Here is a 22,098-nt window from a genome sequence, read left to right on the forward strand (position 1 = left end):
AATTAACGTTGTCGTCTTAAAAATGTTTTTTTTTTTGCTTGATCATTAAACTTATTTAGAAATTATTCAATAAGTAAGCGGGAAGATGCCGAGATCTTAATCGAAGTAGATGAGTTCAAACCCGGGCAAGCATCTATTAGGTACACTTCGTGTTTTATTTATCTTTGTAATTAATTCCATAATACTGGCAATAAACCCGAGCGGTGGAAAACTCTCCTATTATTTTTAATGATATGAATGTGAAGGGACAAACTGCGCCAACACTGCAGGGTAAGTGAGCCAGTGTAATTATAGGAACAAGAGACGTAACATCTTAGATTGAGGAATGCTCTATATTTTTACAGAGCCAATTTGTATGGGGTGATGAATAATTACCATCAGGCGGCGAATCCCTTCCGCCGAGATATATCATAAGAAATGGATTATTACTAAATGAGTTACTAAGCTACCAACATTGTTAGCGTATTAAATTATTATACATATAAAATATGAGTCGATAGGATCCGAAAATGATTTATTAAGCTATAAAAAAAACCTTCTAACCCGTGAATCATGCGCCGCCAAGCTATCCGGTATTGAATAAACTTCTCGTCGAGGCGTCAGTTGCCACCAATCACACTCCATTTTATATTTCACCCTCGTCAATACTTCATCCTCAAACGATTTTATAATTCCTTCCAATTCAAATAATATTTAACTCTCCTTTGAATCCACTTTCAGTAAATTTTCAGTAAGCATTCAACGATTTTCCGGTGACGCGCGTTCGATAGCATATATTTTTTTAAAGAACTTGTACACTTGTTTGTAAAAATATTATGAAGTAAGATTTTTAAAAAGCAAATAGTTTTAATTATTGAATTTTTAATAATAATAATAACATTACTTATTATTTACTTATTAGCAACTTAATCAGTAATGATTTTTAAAGCTCCAAAAGGTAGTTAAAAAGGTATATATATATTTTTAGGGGTTATATTATGATTTTGCTCTGAGAGCAATGCCAATTAATATACTCCCAAAAATACATGACGTAATGATTCTGAATCTGTATAATTACTGGTGTCTCACAAAACAGTCATGTCATGTGATATCAGCATTTACAAATGAACTAAAAGCTAAGTGAAAATGTTCTAACAACCAGTCATAAGTACGTAATAACAAATTTATTAGAAAATGCAGCCTTATGCCTGAGGCTACGATCAATAAAACACGATCACACGGTGTAGATATGCGTTATGTAGGAACAATACTTGTAGTATATTTTAGAGAACCATGTCATACTCGTACGAGAAAACGGAACCACATTTTAAAGCAGGTAGGTACTTAGAAAAACTATTTTTATCAAAATCAATTTCCTTGCTTCCGAATTTCTATTATCATCAATTATAATCGCTGGCGGTTTGTTCATCACCCCTAAACTAGAAATTAGTGACAGATCAGAGATTATCTATGACTTTATTGTTAGGTGTTAGTTGATTGTCATGAATAACTTCGCTAAAAAACGAGAATTTTTTTAATTTGCATTTAAATAAAACTTCGTTGAGTGTGCGTCCTGGAATAGAACTTTGGATACTTTTTAGTGAAATTAAAAAAAAAATCTACATTTATCAAGACTAGCAACTAGTGCGTTGGTATGTACATATATAGATATAATATCTCTTGTAATAACGATTCGGGGTTGAGTTTTTTTCTATGCTAACGATAGAAACTATTAAGTAAATACATTTATATATTACCTCATTTATCATCAACAAATCATTTAAAACTTACATCTAACACACCATGCGGTCACTGTGACGCCCGGGGCGACATAAATACAGTCGGGTTCGCTCCACATAACTTATTGCCGAGATTAAGGTCAAAGCTTTTGGAGGCTTTGTGGCATATTGAAGGTTATAATAAAAGTGTTACTGCTTTATATGAAGGTTCAATTTGAATGTCAAGAGACAAGTTCATTTGGTCCGACTTCAATTACATATAGTTGATTAAAAGATATCATCGTCATCTTTTATATATAAATCAGTCGAGATATAGATAGATAACAATAAAATAAAACTTATAAGTTAGAAGAATTAAGAAAAAAATATTTATACATAACTTGCTAAATATTATGAACAAAAAGAAAATCAATTACTTATTTAATTTTTCACCCTAATTTTCATCAGAATTACGGAGCGTATCAACTAATTGACGTGACACTGACCGTAATAACTTATAATACTATGTCAAGTGCAAAGTTTTTACGAGCTGCGACAGGTGTTTTGAGAACACGACAGATTACTTAACAGTGACGTAACAAAGAGGTGAGGCAAACTATCAAGAAATACGTTTCAAGTTAAAGCAATCGCTTACAATTCATGTATGTATATTTCACGGACTTTCGTTCTACTCCAGTTTTCTTGAAGTTTTGCAACGCGACATGTTCCGTGTAACATGACTTACGCGCTCATGATCACAAAAAATATATTCTATAGTTAACTAGTGTTTTTAAATTCACTGCAAATTTTTGTATTAAAACAATAATTATAAAGTTTATTTTCATATGATAATACATTTTTAGCACAACAGAAATTACTATAAACGTTCCAAAATGGTATTACCTACCTACATTAATTATAATCATATAATGAGTTTCATAATTACTATTTATATAATACAACGATATTATAAAACGTTAATTTACGTTTAACTGACTGTTAGGGTATAATACCCATTACAGTCGATTTTTTCTTAGTTTGCCGTTCATGGTTCATTAATTTAAAAACTATATAAGATACATCAAACTAACAAGGTATATAGTATTCGGTAATCACTCGAGTAAATACCCGCTCGTTTAATTTTATAAAACCTTTAAAAACCTGTTTTAAAAAAACGTTATATTTTTTTACTACATAAAAAAAAATGCACGGGAATACCTTATAAAACAGGTGAGCTAAGGGTGTGTTTTCAAAATTCATCTCCTGTCTGTTAAATAGGGGATGCAAGTTTGTTTGGAAATTCGTCATGTCTGACGTTAGAAATATTTGAATCGGTATTTAGACTTCTGTTAATGAATTAATGACAGTTGTTAAAAACATATTTATTTTTTAATTATTTGTGACGGTAAAATTCAAGATTAAATTTTGTATAGAAATTATTCTATAGGCAACGTAAGTTATCAAAACTACTGTGAATTAAAGAAAAAATGTTTCAATCAAAACTTGTATCTTATTCAAAGAAGTTATATTTCACGATGTAGTATTTTTTAAGAAGAAATGGAATCCTCCGTAATCCTTCAATAATTGTATTTGTGATTATTTTTATTAATAATCAAAAGACATAGGGGACTTGCTTTTTAACTTGCTGTAATTAAACATCATACGCTTTGACGTACTTAATCTCCTGAGTGCTTAATTTTTATATGTAAATGTACTACTACTTGTACTTATATTATTTTTGTTTTCGTCATTCTCTGAAGATATGAACAAAGAAACAACTTCCAAGAGTTCATTCACAAACCTAAACATAAATAGTTGTATGTGTGTACGAATATAAAGTAGTACTTTCTTTGCAGTACATCATGACTCAACTCGGTTCAAATTTTACGCATCACTTGTCATTACTATCACAAAGTTACGTTGTGTGTGTGTGTGTGTGCGATAAGTGTTACCTACTCTTACAAACACAATAAAACATGCATTACTATTTGATTAAATCACAACATTATTTTATCAAATCGAACTACAATACACTATAGTTTAATTATTTTACAAAAGGCATATTCTTTGCATTAATTGCTCTACTTAGCTAACTATAATTATTAGAAATACATATTTTTTCAATAATTTGCTTAGTATGTTCGAAACAAAAGGCAGCATACTTTTTAAACAATGAAGTAGTTTAAGTTACGAAGTAATACATAATACAGGTATTTCGAATTTACTAAAAAAAATACTTTATCAGTTTACAGCCGGAATAAAATTAATTGAGTGTCACACGATATGATTAATATCAAACATTAAGCTGATGTCAGGACGTTCGCCGCTTGCATACAGAGGATCAGCTTTGACTGGAATAATTACAAACGATTATCCGAAAATTAGACGTAGATTAGAATATAATATATTTATTATAATTTAAGCTTAATGGTATACGGTCTGCATAGACTGAAAAGGCACACGTTTGATCCTCGCCCTGGCTATTTATATTATATAAATATATATATTTCTATGTTGTACCCATTCATAACATTACAAATTCTCAAAAAACAAATTATAGTAGAATTGAAGACAATAATTACGCACATTTTGTTCTACATTTATCTACTAAATTGACGATGAATAATTTAACTGATATTAAGCTCGAGCGAAATTGGAGCATTGTTAATATATTCTTGTTTGCGAGCTGAACACAATGGAAGCAGCCTTTTTAAAAAATCAAAGCAATGATTTATATGCAAGTATATGAGCTTCAAAAGTAGAACGTACAAGACCTACACCTGACCTATTCGGTGTTCGTACAAGGTGGAGCAGTCGATTGATATTGTTAGCCGTCATAATAACCATTCCATTTTCAGACAATTCAATACAATCATACGAGTATAAATATCAAGATTAATATAATGAGAGTATTTTTTAAAAATAACCTAAAAATATTGGCTCATTTGTCATCATTTATTTTGTTCGATATTCATTCCATTATAGAATTATGTGAATATTTTAATAGTTATAGTACCGCCTTAATGAACCTATATTCGATTAGCCTAAAGGTTGACTATAATGTTGACTATATTGGATAATGTAAAGGCATTATTTGTTCCACTTTTTATACCAATTTATATTTATTTAAAATATAGAGTAATTAATACGATTTCTATATGGGACCTGAGCACTATTTTACAAATTCAAAATTTATTTTAATAAAATACAATCTCATATATTATCTCAATTACCGAAGCGTGTCTTTTTTCACGGCCGTATTAGTTAATTCATTTTATATAAATAATTGTATAATAAATCTTTTTCAAATATTGTTAAAGTAAATATGTATCTAAAATTTTCTGATAATAAGTATTAAGTTAAAATGAAGAACATTGTTTATCTTAAGTTTAGTAAAATTTCGGACTTAAATAATACTACATAATAATTTGTTTAAAAAACACTTTTACACCAGAAAACTCAACGCGTCTCCTTTTATCAGATTCAATAACAAAAACCTTTACACTTGGTAGTCACCGGAAAACTAGGATAGTAAAAGCAATTTCCTCAAATCTATATCTGGTTGCTATGGTTACGTTAATCCATCGTGCCAATATTGCGATAAAAGCACTTTCGTATGCTAATGCTGCATCACGCTATAAAAGTATCCGATGCGATATTGTTTAACGTGGGTAAACAATGTCGCTTTAAAAATACATCAAGAAAATGTAAAAAAATACTATTATTTTTGTGTTCCAATTATACCACCTGGCAGATATCCTCGGGTACACCTGGCGACCAAGGTGTTAGGTATAAAAAAGTAGCCTATGTCCATGGGGTTCAAGTTTGCTCGATACCAAATTTCATCAAATTCGGTTAGCGTAACGGGAGTCAGACAGAGACACAGACAGACATATTTACTTTCTCATTTATAATATTAGTAAAGATGAGACCAACAATTTCATCACGCCTTGATCATAATTATTTCGATAGTGCTTAGTGATTATAGGTGAAATATAAATTTTAAGCTAGTTATTCTCATACAGGGCAAGCCGAAAACACCCAGTGATTACAACATGAAGATCAGAATCGAAGGTCGCAGAATCCAAGTCAGATGATTTATTTATTTGCTAAAAATGATCATTTTAAGAAATCTCATTAATCGCTTGGCGGACAATGATAATATCGACATGAAATGTCAGAAATTCTGATTTATATATATACATCAAACCGCAATGGAGCAGCCTGGTGAAACGAGCTCGCAAGTAATGTGCCCGAACAGATGACAAGTGTTCCTCACAGCGCAGCAGCGTAATATTTTAGATATTTTTAAATAAAATAATCGATTTGTTACGTTTAAAAAGTTCTTATATTAAGTTTAAAAAGAACATACATGAGTGAAGATTTAACGTATTTTTAAAATTTTACTAACGACTACTAATTAGCTATTCGCTTCACAAAACCCCCTACAATGTGCTGACCATATAATACTGGAATTTGTTCAGATATTCCGTATTGAATAGAATTATAGTTTTATACACTTCACTAGATATTATCGTATCCGAACCAAATATCGTTATCGTATCGACGAATGTGAAAATCCTGATACATAAGGCTTATCAGTTATTAGTTTCAGTAATTTAAAAATATCTATCAATTAATACGGCGGGATACGGTACAGTAATTTTAATAGTTAATCTAATAATAACTTCGTTTCGATACCTAAAATATTCGTAGTTACATATTCTTCTACTACATTTTCAAGGTTACTTCACGACCACAAAAGCAATTATAGATTCTGATATATGAATCCTATTACCTGAGATTTATTCATTATCTATATACCAACACATAATAACTAACTACCTCCTGAATCTAAAACTTCCGTAGATATAGCGTTCTTTTTTATCAAAACAGTTTTTAAGCATTTAATTTTATAGATTGATTATAAATAGATTTCATAGAAGTCCTTTCTTAAAATGGCAATAAAAGTAAAAAAAAATATGTTCGAAACATAAAAATTCATATAATGTTTTATTTTTATCACAAAGATCTCATGGTACAACATACTTAGGTACAATTCAAACTAAATTAAGAAGAAAATTTACAATTAATTGAATGTGCGCAGTTGTGCCTATTATGGGCGTAGACCTGTATTCCAGAACAATAGGTCTTCGCCCCAGGGTATTAGGCACAGCAGACCAGAATAGCGAATAAGAAAGACAATATATTATGTGTTAGCATAGAGTTTACGAGAGACGTTTCTGTGTGTCTACTGTGTAGGTACTGTATAGAGTTCAGTTTTGAAAACGAAAATACTGAACTATAAAAAAACATCGATAAAACAACAGGACATCAAAACAAATTTAATGCTTGTTTGACATATTCACATAAAATTAATACATGTAATAATTGCCTGTAATCACTACATAGTATAAAATAAAATCGATTCCCACAGTTTGTCTGTCTCTGTATATGTTTGGATCTTTAAAACTAACGAACGGATGCATTTATTATTAATAGATAGAGTGATTCAAAGGGAAGCTTTATATGCATAATATAGTAGAGTAACACTAATAATTTTAGAGTTTTGTAATGTGATGTCGTAAATAAACACATTTTTTGCGTTTACATTGTAAACGCTGGCTAAACCCTACGAGGTAGATCAAAATAATGTACTACAGTATTATTGACCTTTAAAATAACTACAAAATAGTCCGCGATGGTACCTATATGTCTATTTGTTAGGGTTAAACCACAATAAATAATGGCTTATTTCCGAAGCGATTTTAAGCAATCCAACAAATTATCCTTATTTAATGAAGTACCTTAAAAATACTGAGTAAGTATTTTAGTATTAGCATTGCACCCGTACGAAGCCGAGGCGGGTCGCTAGTGTAATATAACAGGAAAACTAATGTACATTTTCTTCCATTATCTTCATAAAGTGTTATGTCATTGCGTGATAGCGTGAATTGAAAAATGACGTGGCATATTATTATTATTATATTTTATATTTCATTTCTTTTATGTTGCGTTAACAACGACGTGTTGATTTCTAGGCGATATAATGAGCAATATATTTTTTTTATCTTAAACTTTTCCTTCCGCCTACGCCCTTCAGTCCGTAGCTCGAAAATTTCATTTGAATAATTGTAAATACGTTTAAGTGTGTACCCGTTAACATTTAAGTCCCTTCCAAAGGGTTTCGTTTTATTAAGGATTTCCTTTGTTGTTTACATCTCGAAAGCTCAGTGTATATAAAGGGATATACGAATTAAATGCCTGTTTTTTTTTTATTGAGACAAGCTAAAGTGCCATTCATACCAACCACCAGCATCCGCAGCAGCAGTATGATGAATTTGACTTATCAAATATTGTTGTTATGAAATAAAGCAGTTTCGGTAGTAGGGCTTTGTGCAAATTCGTTCAGATACCGCCCACTCATCATATATTCTATCGCCAAGCAGCAATACTTAAGATTTTTGTATTCTAGTTTGAACGGTGAGTGAGCTATTGTAAATACAATAACAAGGTACATAACATCTAGTTCCCAAGGTTGGTGGCGAATCGCCGATGTAAGGAATTGTTAAAATTTCTTACGGCGCTAATATCTATAATGGTCACTTATCGTCAGGTCAGTGGTCTACAGCAGGGTAAAGACCTAACCCCTGATGAGAAGGTTTTAAGAACGCTGCGCCAATTCGTAATAGTAGATAATCATGAGCCCAACACGAGTGGAATTATTATAAACAAAAATTAACCATGTTATTTAAACTCAGTGTTGCTTGCCCGTAGTAAAATTAACTTTTTTATGATTTGTATTTTTCATCATCTAGCATAACTAAGAATTACATAATTTATCTAATTATTATTTCAAATATTTTAATTGTCCTACTTTCTATTTGTCGAGTTAAACTCAAGATATAAAAACGTACATTAGTTGAGTGTGTGTTAATTTCACACTTTCTTGTAAATTTGTCGAATTTTTTTTTAAATCGTCCAATTACAGTTACAAGAGTTTCATATAATAGATTAAGATGTTAAAACATTTTATAAAAAATAAAATGGAAGCAGTATATAATAAACAAATATATTAATAACAGCTGTTTCTATCGTAAATAACGACAGTCGATGTCTTCTCGATTAGATAACAAGCCAATGCAGACGGCAGATCTATTTGTTCGATACTTGTACTGTAAGTACCGTACTTGTGCAATTACAAGCAAAACGGGCAGATATACATACCTACATTCCTCTTACTTACAGTGATTAATATTTAATTAAACCTTTTTTTAAAAGACGTCTATCGATGACGACTTGTGTTAAAGAACAGGTAAAACATTAATCCTAAATATTTACTTAAGTAATTGAATAATAATTCAAAATGTATTTCATAGTTAAAGAGTTTATAAATTGTAATTATTTAAATTGTTATATAAAAATAATTACATATCTACTTATCATTAATTTCAAACAAAATAGTTTCTTATTATTTTCATAATCAATCTAATCTTTTAACATAGCTAAGAATATTATAAATATGTTGTATTGCAAAAATATCCGTAGGTACTAAATATGAGTAAATTTTTTTCACTAAATGTATATATTTTTTGTTATTTTATGTCGTAGTTGTTTTATGTTTGTGTTGTTTGTTAATAATAAATAAGCAAGAAACCATTTATTTCTGTTAGATTCTACAGTGAAACTTTTTATTATATTTAAAATTTGAATAACGCTTACGAAATGAGCCCTAAGTCCTTTAAAAGAGTGTATTCAAATTGAGACCCCTTCTGTAGCCTAGCTTAGTAACCGGCCAGCCGCACTCACTTCAATGAGTATTCGTAAAGGGTGCGAATATGAATACCATTGCCGGCGAGAGTTATTGATTTGATACCATAGCGGCCTCAAATATTTTTATATAACATTAAATTTGGTAGCCATGGAAACCGTTAACTATCTTCTAGAATGCAAGTGTCATAATATTTATTATGGAAATTGAATATTGTGCATAGTTACCTATTGTTTACATTTTTCAAAAGGAAATTAAAATTTGATACAACAGTATCAGACAATGCAGTTTTTAAGTTTGTTGACATTCCAATCCACGTGAACTTTAGACCGCAAAATTCCAAAACAAACCATTTCATGTTTGTTTACGTAACGACAATGGCATATTACTACAATGACATTACTGTAAAATAAAAGTGAGTGGGCCAATGACCAACTGATACAATTATATACTTCCGATTGTGAACCATGACCTAGCTGAATAATTAGTAGTCTGCGATATTCTCACCTTGTTGAGTCCGGGGTGCTTCAGGCGGTCGAGACCCGAGAGCCGGCTGTTGGACTGGCCGTCCCCGGAGCCCCAGACACCAATACGATCGCGTTCCATTTCGTACGTACACGTTCTTCCACTGACAGTGAGCGACTGCTTGCTACAGGCGAACTGCGTGTTGTTTTTGTCTCGCGGCGCGGGGGGCGCTGGACTCATCGCGGTTTCGCTCCTGGGAAAATAGGAAAATTTTCAGCGATAGTACAGATATGAACCACATTTGCGGTTACCGCTGCTAGATAACAGATGGCGTTAGGTCCTTAACCTTTTATCTTGATTAAACTACATATTTTGTAATAAGCAAATTACGATTTTTAAAATTTATTACAATAAAAAGTGTTTTTAAAAAAAATACCGAAACCTACAAATACTTATATTTTTTTTTTTATGTCGTCATGTCTTTAGAATAAATAAATTTACTTTTTATGAATAGTAATAACAAAATCTTGTATTCTTTGCAAATAATTATTATTCAATGGTTACACCTACGCTACAAACGACATTGAAAGGCCAATAGCCTTAATTTTACTATTACATATATTTCATTCAATTTACCCAATTTTTTATAAAAGTTATTAAATTTAAATACTAAATTTGCAATTTGTATTTTATGCAACCTTTTTAATACAGTACTTATTTTTGGATGACGTACATAACGGAATTATACGCGTAAAATCACGTTATTTTTTCTTTTTATAACCATTTTTTATTAAAAGATTTTTTTTTTCTTATTAGTGTCGGAAACTGTCAAGAAATTAATTTGATAAAACTTAATTAATTACGTCTTTAATTTATGCAGTATAATATTATAATGCAAAAAGTAAAAGGTAAGGTAATTTTAAAATCAGTAATTGTTAAATAAATACTTATGTAACATGATTTTAATTTTAATCATTTTTATAATAAATAATAATTACTAGCTATGTACAAAACGATATTTTTTATTGATACGACAGTCAATAAAATAATACCTATATGCCAATCATCATTATTATTATATAAATATATTCAACGTAACCGGGTATAGTTAACAATTGTAATGTATTTTTGGTTAACAAAAGTAATGGCTGTAGCTGTACCTACGGATGACAATCTGTCTCTTTTCTTTAATGCAACATTCTTTACTGTGTACAACAAGGATCTTGCTTTAACTATGATCATAATCATGTATAGTAAGTTCACCGTACATACAATGGTCATGATTACAGCAAGTTCCAATTATACATTTATTATGAAGGAGAAATAGAATTCTATCTTAATAAAAAGCTATATCATTGGCATGAATAGACCTTACAATAAATAGTAAGATAATATCTTATGAGCTGTAATAAGTAGTGTCCAATTACCTATACAGCGAGAATATAAAACATTTGGTTAATTTAAATTAGGAGGCAGGCTGGCGAAGGAGCCATCTGAAAGTGGTCATCACCTCCCACAGACACTGGCACTATAAGAGCTAGTAATCGTCACGTATGTAACTACACTGGCTTACTCGGTCTTCAAACCGAAACCGGAACCGGAAACCGGACAAAACAACGTATTACTGATCGGCGGTGGATTGTGTGATGAGCGGTAATGCCAAGTAATGCATACATGGAGGTGTACAATAGGTATGTTATATATGTTGTAATAGGGACACATATACTGCAGTAACCTATACGTACTTTTAAAATATCCTGCTTTACCGTATAATTACACTAACAACGTAAATGCGCGGCCAACCATGGCGTCTGAGATGATTTCGTGTTTTATACAATTGCATTTGTTTCACATAGCCATTTATAATAATAAACATAATTCCTTAGTATTAACTAAGAATGTATATCTAAATTACTTTTAATTGAAAAAATAAACCTTTTGTAGTAATTAATATAATGAAATTATTATTATAAATATTTCAATATAAATTTTGTTCAGCAGTTACTTGGAACTCAATTAATATAGTGCCTTTGAAACGAGGGAGAAGGGAAATAAGTTAGCTGGAGGGCAGACAACGCAGTCCCATAGGGAATGCGTGTCTCCGAAGTCATATCCGTTAGGATTTGATTTTCACATTACATTCTACATACTTCGACACAAATGAATTAAATTAAAAAAATATATTAATACTTTGGTGTTTTTTTATACTTTTATAAAACCAAAAAGAAAAGAATCAATCAAAAAATGCTTAGTCTTATTTTTCTCATGGGTAGAGGATCTCTCCGGAAAGCCTCCTACGCCTGCCTTCTTTGCCTACTTATATGGATTATGTAGACTGGAGATTGTGATAACTAACAATTTATACCTGAATAAATATACATATATATTATTTAAAAATACAAAACCTTCAAAGTTGAAACTAGTGTTTCTTTAAATAACAGGCCAGTATATTTTGTCCTAAAACACGCTGACTTGTGCTGTAGTATGGATCTATTGAAATATTCGTAATGCTATCAAAATTTAGTCAAGTTGTGAATCATTACTCAAAACTATACCTAATCTTTATCTAACATATCTTTCACGATAACAGTTTACATTTAACTAAACATTTATCTAATTACAAATATCAATACACTTCTAATTTATTTAAAATATCTTTCATAGTTACAAAATAATGACTTTCTAAAACAATTTAAAAGTAAAGAGAAAAGTCGAGTCTAGTAGCCTACCTACACGTGAGTAGCGCCAAGAGACATTCAGCCTTCTCTTTACAAGAGCAGTCCATTACTGCCTGTAAATTTAACTTCATAAAACATTTCACAAAAAGTGAGTATCAACAAAACTACCGATCATTAACATTACTTTTTAAAACACAATAATATTTTAAAATGATTACAAAGCTACACTAAGATTACAGACGCTGAAAAATTATAAAAGTATATAAACATATACATATCTATTCGACATGATAAAATACTCATATTTACCAAATTTTCCTTTGATAGAGAACTGTCTTGAGAAAGTGTAAGATTACTAAAAAGAGCAATAAGAATATTTATATAGTAATTAAAAACTAAATAGGTCATTATAACAAAAAATCATAATAAAAACTTAGTCTGGCGAGTAGTATTATGTCAAATTAAATATTGAATGTATGCAAAGACTATAATAATTCACTACAATTTTATTTATTTTAGATATAAATAAAACTTTTTACGATGCTATATAATTTTTTTTAACAAATGATTCTTTACATACGTCCCTTATTAAAATATTTCTATAAAATATACTTACTGTTTATGTTTGAGTATGTTGCGCGCGCCATTCAACTGACGTGCGTCAATTTGCTCGTTAGATTTGACTTTGCGCGAGAAGAATTCCATTTTTGAAAATAAAGAGATCCAATATATCACAGAAGATAAATAACTTTTTACAGTTTAATTTTTAATTTTCGATTACGAAAATATATTATTATATCCTAATAGAGTCTCACACAGAGCTCGCGCTCTCTTAATGACGACTGAAGGTCGCTGGGAAGATGATCATGTTAAATACAATCACGCTACTTGCACTTATCAATTAGCGAATCAAAACAAATTATTTAATGCCAGACTGAGGTCACTGTAATTACTGAGCGAAGCGATATACCGATGTATCTGCGTATGACCTCTCATGGAATTAGCATTTCATAAAGCATATTATACTTGTAAAAGCATAATTTTATCATCATTGTAGTGATCATTATTATTACTTAGTTAAAAAATCTCATATGATTTTAAAAATTTAAGTAATGACAAAATATTTTCTAGACCCATTCTGACTGCACCCTTATAGTGACATGAACCGGCGACCTGTTATATCACGATGGTAATTTCCTTTACTGACTTTATATGCGTTTAATTTCTACTTCGTCAAAGCAAGTTATCAACTCCAACTTCGTTGCAAACTGTAACTACGGTTTTGAATTTAATTTGAACGGGTTTACTATTTGACGTTTATGCTTTTAGACATAGTTATGATTATGCATTTGTAAATTATTTGTAATCTGATATATACTGCCAAAAAATTTTTATCATTACGCTACATATGTAATATATATTTATTTACGAATAAAACAGTTGGTGAATATACGTCTATGTAAATTAAACGCAATACTATATTATAAGTAAATGAGGTAAATGCTGAGTGTCTGACGTCACGTGTGAAGAACAACATCCTTTGGTCGTCAGATAGGAAAAGCATTAACAAAATAAAGTTTCCTATACATAAAATATGGGTGCGTGCGTATGAGTTTAGTCACAAATCAAAAGAAGCAACATATTCTGAATATACAAAATTGAGTAAAAATAAGAGTTTGACTCGCATTCATATCAGTCACATTTCAAGTCACTTTCTCATATGTAGAATATCAGATTAATGTAATATTTATCCTTTTCAAAATACTTTTTGTCTATCTGACTGTCTGTCCGTTTGTTCTGGCTAATCTCTGGAACGGCTGTACCGATTTTGACGGGACTTTCATTGGCAGAAAGCTGATGTAATAAGGATTAACTTAGGCTACAACGAAAAATATTTCGTTAAATTCAATCGCGCACACACTGAAGTCGCGGGCACAGCTAGTCAATTATAAATAAAATAAATGTCTCATACAAAAACTGTCTAAAAACAATGCATCTCCGTGGCGCTCAACAAAAGTTGATTTTTTGTATGTTACTATCAAATAAATGGTCACAGCAACATTATGATGTAATAAATAGTATATATTACGCTATGGTAATACTAAATAAATCTTTCAACTGCCTCCACATACCTACCACAGATAAATTGCTTATGGAGTTGCAGATCATACGGTCCGAATTCCATTTTGGGCCATTTTATGTAATTAGGTTATTTTCGAGCATCATATTCTCACTACAGTCCAACGTTAATAATTAAAAAATATTAACATGTTGCCGTAGCATAGAACTATGAAAATAATGAAATAACTATGAAGTGCAGCGAAGGACCCTGTCTAACTAGGCTCGCTTCCGTTGAAGAATATCAGGGTGGCATATCCGAGTTTCGGCCCGGAGGACCTCATTATTATCTAATCAAGATCTCAGCATTTGATCGACAAAGCTACATAATCACTTTAACTTGTCAATCACAATCGCTTTATTCAAAGTATCGCAGACGACGCACGAGTCGCTGACGATGCAAGGCCAAGGACGAATATATTGTCAACTCGTATTATTTATTATTATTAATAATATAAATATAATGATTAGGCAGAATTCGTGGCTATGCACTTGCTTTCATTCTTAAAAAATAACTTTTTAATATTTTAACTGTACCGTTGAATAATGATATATTTACTGCACTTACATGAAACGGATTATACGCTCAAAAATATAATATTGAATTATTTTTTACATTTTCTATGGAAGCTATAATTTTGCACATTAAGTGCACACATGATCTTACATATGATAAGACAAAGAAAATACTCTAAGGATTTCCGTTTAGATCGATGCGATCGCTCTGAAATTCTTAGGAAAATACCTAAGCTATTATTATATACTTGTATAAATGTTTTGTATATTAGTCGTTTATTAAATATATAATTTGGTTATTAGTTACCTGTTGTTTTGTCCAGTAAGTCACGGGAAAACGTAATGGTACGGTCAGTCAGTATCTGCGGTGATCGGCGATTGATCCGTCACTAACTGATGCAGGCGTGCTTAATGATAGAGATCAAATCAAGGGCATGGACGTTATATTGCCTTGGTAATGATTTCTGCGACACGTACGTTTGCTTGTCGGATATGATCGGTGGCGTATTTAGGTTCGAAGCCGAGTCGGCGTGTTAAGGGTTTACCTTATTTCGATTCGAATATCGAAATATACGAGTACAGTTTTACTAATTTATTTCGTTTATTTATTTAATAAACATCGAAAACATCGACTTTAAGATTTTACATTCGTAGGTATTAAAAACTTAATATTATTGGTTATCGCCATCAAAACTGTACCTCCTTGAACTTAGGCAACTTAGCCCATAAGTTATTTACACGCCATTAAATAGTACTAAATATATGGATAATTAGATACTTACATTACATACATTCGTATATTAGGTATATGCTTCATAAATTTTTCTTGATATCATGACTAAAATACGGTCCTGAATCGTTAATTAAAATTAGAAAATATATAGGAATTCAGTTACTAGTAGCCCGGTACCGAGTTCATACGAGTGAAATAAAAAATCCGATCGCAGCACCTACTGGGTCCAATCGAAACCATCCAAGCACCTATTCAAACAATTTCGTCGAAATCGGCCCAATCGAAGAAGGACTTCAGTTACATACACGCCTATAGAAGATTAATAATTTATATCTATAAATATGTAGAAGAACATCTATCAAAATACCGATTACACTAAGTACCTAATAAAAATAGCAATAACTTGTCGTTTAGTCTTATACAACACATTTATAGTCCTCGATGACTAGGTCTATAAATAACTACATGAACTATTCCACCGTTAATAAATTACTTTGGAAATAAAATTATATGAGAAAAATGTAAATCGTGTGATGTGTGTGATTCACTCTTATATTTACAAATTACATTATAGTATCAGGCGCAGAACATTCAGTGACACAAATGACTACAACTAAATCACAGTGTCATTAGAATCAGCAGAATGTGCCAGTCATGGATCAACAAATACATATAGTATCTATGTATGATGTGTGTTAATAAATCTTACCTATATTTATGTTTAATATCCCGTTCAACACTATGAATTACACTTAAGGTCTCCTCTCCATTTCAGAAGTTTTGGAAACTATTTCATTATGACACTCTAGCTCCATTGCGGGTTCTATATTATTAATTTAGAACAATATCAATAGACATGAAACTATTTAATGAATTAAATAAACCACCTGCTTTTTATGCAAGTCTGTCTGGATACCATTAGTGGTACCACCCTCTCATCAAATATTTTACGCTTTGAAGGGTGAGTGAGCCAATATAATTACATGTATGTCATCTTCGTTCCCAAGATTGGTGGTGCAGTATAAACTAAAGTAAATATTCACGACTGACTATCGGATGACGCAATATACCTACCAAGTTTAATAAAAAAATTACAATACCCAACCATAATTATATACAACAAAGGTATATTGAATACTATAAGTATATTTAAATAAGAAATAGCAATTCCTGCTTCCGTCGCTATATCCGAGAAAAAATAATTAATAGTGTTTAATTTGTATAACTAATTGAACCGCAGCGGAAGTGTTTTTCTAATTTCAATAACACATTCACATTGTAAACCTTGTGACCTACAGACACAGCTAAGTCTTAACATAAGAAAAAAAACACTAATGAACGGTAATATATGACTGTTAATCTTCATTCATCATGTTGCAAAAAAAACATTTTTGTTTTTATAAAACAAAACAAAAATATTTTTTCCGCGTTTTTTATACCGTCAATTTGTTCTCTGTCTTTCTGTTTGTCAGACTTGTTTATAAATTAATATGAACGCTTTATAACAACCTATAAAAAAGTAAGGACTTGTATAAATACGACTCGAATTACCATAATTTACATTTTTTCTATTAAAATTCACAATGTGTGGGTTAAGTTTTGCATCTAATTTTTTGCACTTGAAGTGACGAATGATTATACTGCGACTGTATTCATGCTAAAAATGTAAATATCACATTAACATCTATTTTATGTATTTTTTATTATGTATATTTTGTTAATTACCTTTGCAAATCTCGGTGTAGCTAAACTAAATAAGCTTACCTACACCGAATAATAAAATAACTTATAAGAGAGAAGAGAGTCCATCCTTCCATTTTCCAGAACAAATCGTATGTCTGTAACTCTCTTGCCTTAGCCAAGGCCATCATATTTTGATAAATCGTTATTATTATTTTTTGAAACATATTTTAAAAATAACCAATTCATGTTAAGTAATACATACATTAAATGATAACCTAGGATGGGAAAATTATACAGACGAAACTAGTTTTGTAATCAAGTTCGCGAACTGTCATCAAATGCAGCAACAAAGTGGTACACCACAGTTTGGCCTCAACGTGACGAAATATAAAGAAAAATGAGATAAATACGTGTTCTACTGAATTTCTACAGTCTATAAGTAGTTTTTGTTAGTCAGCCATATTCGAATTTTATCTATCTCATTTAATTAATCCTAGTAAATTGAAATAGATATAGGGGAGAAGTGGCATTAAAGAGCCAGGTTTTGAAAGAGCCACTTGCATTATTTTGGTAGTTTTACAACGGATTTGGTTGGTGATTTAATTTTTAAGTGACAATACTGATTTCCCGTCACCCGCAAACATTTCAAAGTACGCCGAAACCAACGAACGCCAGCACATCGAGTCAAAGTTTTTAGTACTAAAAAGTAAGTATCTTACTTCATTTAACTTATTTTTGGTATTTTATTGTAAACAACTAGAGGTAAATGGATTATAGATTGAGTTTGTCCATATATTTGGCCTTGCAGTTGCGTAACTATCTAAGTCTCAAAAGTTTTGATATTGTTGTTAATTTAAGGGTTATATTTTTTTAAAGCATAAGTTATTATTCTATTAATTATTCCTAGTAAATTGAAGTACATATACCTATATATTGTACTAGTTGTCGCTCGCGGTTTTGCTCGCGTTGTAGGGGTTAGTCGTCATTTGTTAAGTATAAAAAGTCATTTGTTAAGTCTGTCCTTCTCGGGCTTCAGGCTACCTCCCTACCACATTTCATCGAATTCGGTTCAGTGTCTTGGCCGCATAAGACTGACAGACAGACAGAATATTTATAATATAAGTCTAGATAGAAATCAATATTAATATTATAAATGCTCTGTAAATAGCTGAATAATACTTTTTCTTTATACATTTGTCTTATGTTTGAAATATTTGATGCAAGTATCTCACATTTAAGCTATTCAAATAATTTGATTAGCATATTTGTTAACTAATATTTGTAACAGCAACAATCACAAGATCAGTAGTAAATTTAATTTTATTTGATTGCGTACAAATTTAGATGTGTACGCAGATTCACAACTCACACATGCGTAGAAAGTGTATTTGAAAATGTTTGGAAAGGTGCAATTTAACGCGAATTTATTCTGACGTAGAAAGCCGGCATATCTTAACATCATTATATTTTCACATCTCGGAATTTTTATTATATTTATTTGCGCGATGACTAATGGTTTCTTTTTTATATATTTCTCTTTTTTTTGCAGAATGTTTTTTTAAATATTGTATTGCCTACGATAGTACATGAGTTATATTCTACATGTCTGAAGACGATAATTATTTTTTTAACTTAAAGAGAGATCAACTTAGGATTAACTTAATGGTCTTTAACCATTTGCACTTTAAGAAATAAAAATAAAACATTTCTTGCAAATTCAATGAGCCGATAATCATATTCACGTGCCGATTTCTCTTTAAACTTAGGAGACCCAGGCTTAAAGAGAAAATTTAGCAGCAAAATATAGATTGGTAAGCTTTTATTAAATTCATGTCATAATGATCATATACAGAAATTCAAGCACTGACCGTGGATTAGCAGTCACGCTATGTACATGACAGCAACACAACTAATAAAAGTTACTGTCAAATCCCAATGTGCTTGTGACATTGAGATTTCGTGGGCAATTTAATCACGCCTATGCCAGGGTCGCTTCTACAATGCACATGTTACGTCATTAAATAATTATGATATAAATTAAATGAGTCACAAATTTACTTTTAACAGTGTAATGTAGATTCGTTAAAACAAACCAAATAAGCCCAAACACAAAGGCTTTACTATTGGTTATTATAGAGTAACCACTAACCTAACCACCTCCTAGCTATATAAATAAATTTCAATGGCAGTAAATTATTAAGTTTTAATCCTTTAATTTTGAAATTGAATTCCTCGAACTCGTTGACTTCAGTAGTGACATTCAAGTTAATAATATAATATAAAACTTTACAAAGAATGATTGAGTTCTTATTGTGAGTGTTGCTTGAAGCGGTGTAGGTATTTCGAAAACATCAATTAATTATCAAAAACATCGTTCTATTAGTAGATAATATCAAGGTTCGACGTTGTGATATGTATTAATGGGAAAAAAATATATTTATATCTCTATGTATTATATGTATCTGTATGTTTATAACTGAACTACTATTAAACAATTGGACCGATATCGATGAGATTTTTTGTGTGCATTTGAGTGGATCCCTGGATAGTTTCTATTGAACCCGGCAGGTAGCGCTGCGATCGGAAAGTAAATAAAATTCTTATTTCAACCGGACGAAGTCGTGATAGCTAGGGAGCTAGTTTGTATATAAGTTATAATTTATTAGGAGACACCACAATTGTACCTAATTGAAATATGAAGGAAATAAAATCTACATTTACAATAGGCTGTTATTGAAACATATTTTATATTTCCATTAAATAAGGTTTCAGCTTCACGGTTAACTTTTATATTTCTCGAATTATATCGAAAAGTATATTTAATCGTAACTTTTTTAAGGAATTATATTTAAATTACACTAAGACAAAAAATTCTACTTATTAGAAATGAAGGTTGCCTTAACCGTGTCCACCTTGGAAAATATTAATATATTTTTTTTTCATTACTATTACAATTTTAAGTTCGTTTTAGTTTATATCCGCTATAAAAGAAACTGTTTCCATTTGAAGATGTTACTCACTAGGTTTGTTTGGGTATCTTTGCATTAGATTATAAAAAAAGAGTAGGTTGTTTGTTGTTTTTTAAAATTTTCCTATCAATATGTATCAATATGTATGACGAACGATAGAGCTGGCGATGTGAGCTAAAAGGAAAAAACCGTCAAGTATATTATAGATAAGTATTTTCTTTTATCATTTTCGTATTTAAAAATCACAATCGATTGGCGATTTTAGATATCACGCCAAATAAAACAACATAATCAGTAAAGATAAGAAATATGATTAAGTAAATATAATTTTACAATTCTACTTAGTTACTACTAATTAGGTACTAATTAGAGAACTAAAAAACTTTACAAGTTCTGCAAAAAGCCTTTGAATGACAAATTGCTTAGGAAGGTCTCTTCGATACGTCTTAGTGAGTAAAAAAAACTGTATGCTATCCTTAAGTTTTCCTTCACCGCTGAGCACGAATCTGACACTTATTATCACAAATCATAACAATCAATTACAAGCGCATTAAAAATCAGTGGTGTTTGCCCGACTAGAGCCCACAATCCACGGATAAGTTGGTTAGAAAATGTAATACTTCATTAATCAGACCTTACTCTTTATCTTGAGTAACAGGCAATTCTACGAATGGAATGGGATTTAAGCCTACACCCATGTAATATAATCGATACACATATGTACATACATCATAAAACATAAACCGCCTTACATTAGCGTATAGTTTAATATACAAAAGATATTAATCTTTTAATCTTCTTATCATCTTAATAAATGTCTGTCATAAAAGCGTAATATGTAAATATATATAACAATATATTAATAAATATTTATTTAAAATAAGTTTTGGGCTTTAGATTTTAAAGATTTTTAATACATATTTATCATTCATTAGGTACCAAAGTTTTTAAATATCGTATTTTTAACTTTGTTTTAAGAAAATGCTATGTTTTAACTAGAAATTATCGTCATTTTTATAAATAATACCTATATTTTTTATATAATAATATTTATTCTCATCCTCAATCCTGATCGAATGTCAGCACCAGTGACCAGCCTCGGTGCTTACAAAATAAATTATTTCGTTTGAGTATGATATCCCTTGCATTCATTATAAAATTAAACCATTTACATTGCCATCCCGATACTATGACATGTAACTGACATATTATTTGTTTTACGCATTGTATATTTATCCTAGAACAGGCTTTATCTATATGTAATTATGAAAACTGAAATACGAAAATTCAAACATAGGTACAGTCATATGACATCTTATTATGTTTATCTGATTCAATTTTAAATTGTATGTTCTATTAACAGAGACAGATAAAAAATACTATTAAAAAGAGTTAAAATTAATTTTATTCAGATATGTAATTCTCTAGTAAAATGTAATAATCACATAATGAATTGTATAATTAATTA

At 30.5% G+C, this 22,098-nt stretch overlaps 1 protein-coding gene across 3 annotated transcripts in view; it reads right to left on the reverse strand.

The window, feature by feature from the left end:
- Window positions 1-22,098, reverse strand: part of LOC113392948 (NADP-dependent malic enzyme) — a 31,212-nt gene that overhangs the window by 8,925 nt on the left and 189 nt on the right. Inside the window, exons 1-2 of one of the 3 annotated variants that reach the window (XM_026629596.2) lie at window positions 15,553-15,675; window positions 9,976-10,186 (exon numbers count right to left, since the gene is read on the reverse strand). In XM_026629596.2, the coding sequence (XP_026485381.1) occupies window positions 9,976-10,173 (198 nt within the window). In that variant the 5' untranslated portion in view covers window positions 10,174-10,186; window positions 15,553-15,675. Of the gene's footprint in view, window positions 1-9,975; window positions 10,187-13,227; window positions 13,461-15,552; window positions 15,676-22,098 lie in introns of those variants that run through there. The other 2 variants (XM_026629594.2, XM_026629595.2) reach the window with 2 other exon arrangements.

Source organism: Vanessa tameamea, chromosome 12 (assembly GCF_037043105.1).
Source record: "Vanessa tameamea isolate UH-Manoa-2023 chromosome 12, ilVanTame1 primary haplotype, whole genome shotgun sequence".
NCBI classification, from domain to species: Eukaryota; Metazoa; Arthropoda; class Insecta; order Lepidoptera; family Nymphalidae; genus Vanessa; species Vanessa tameamea.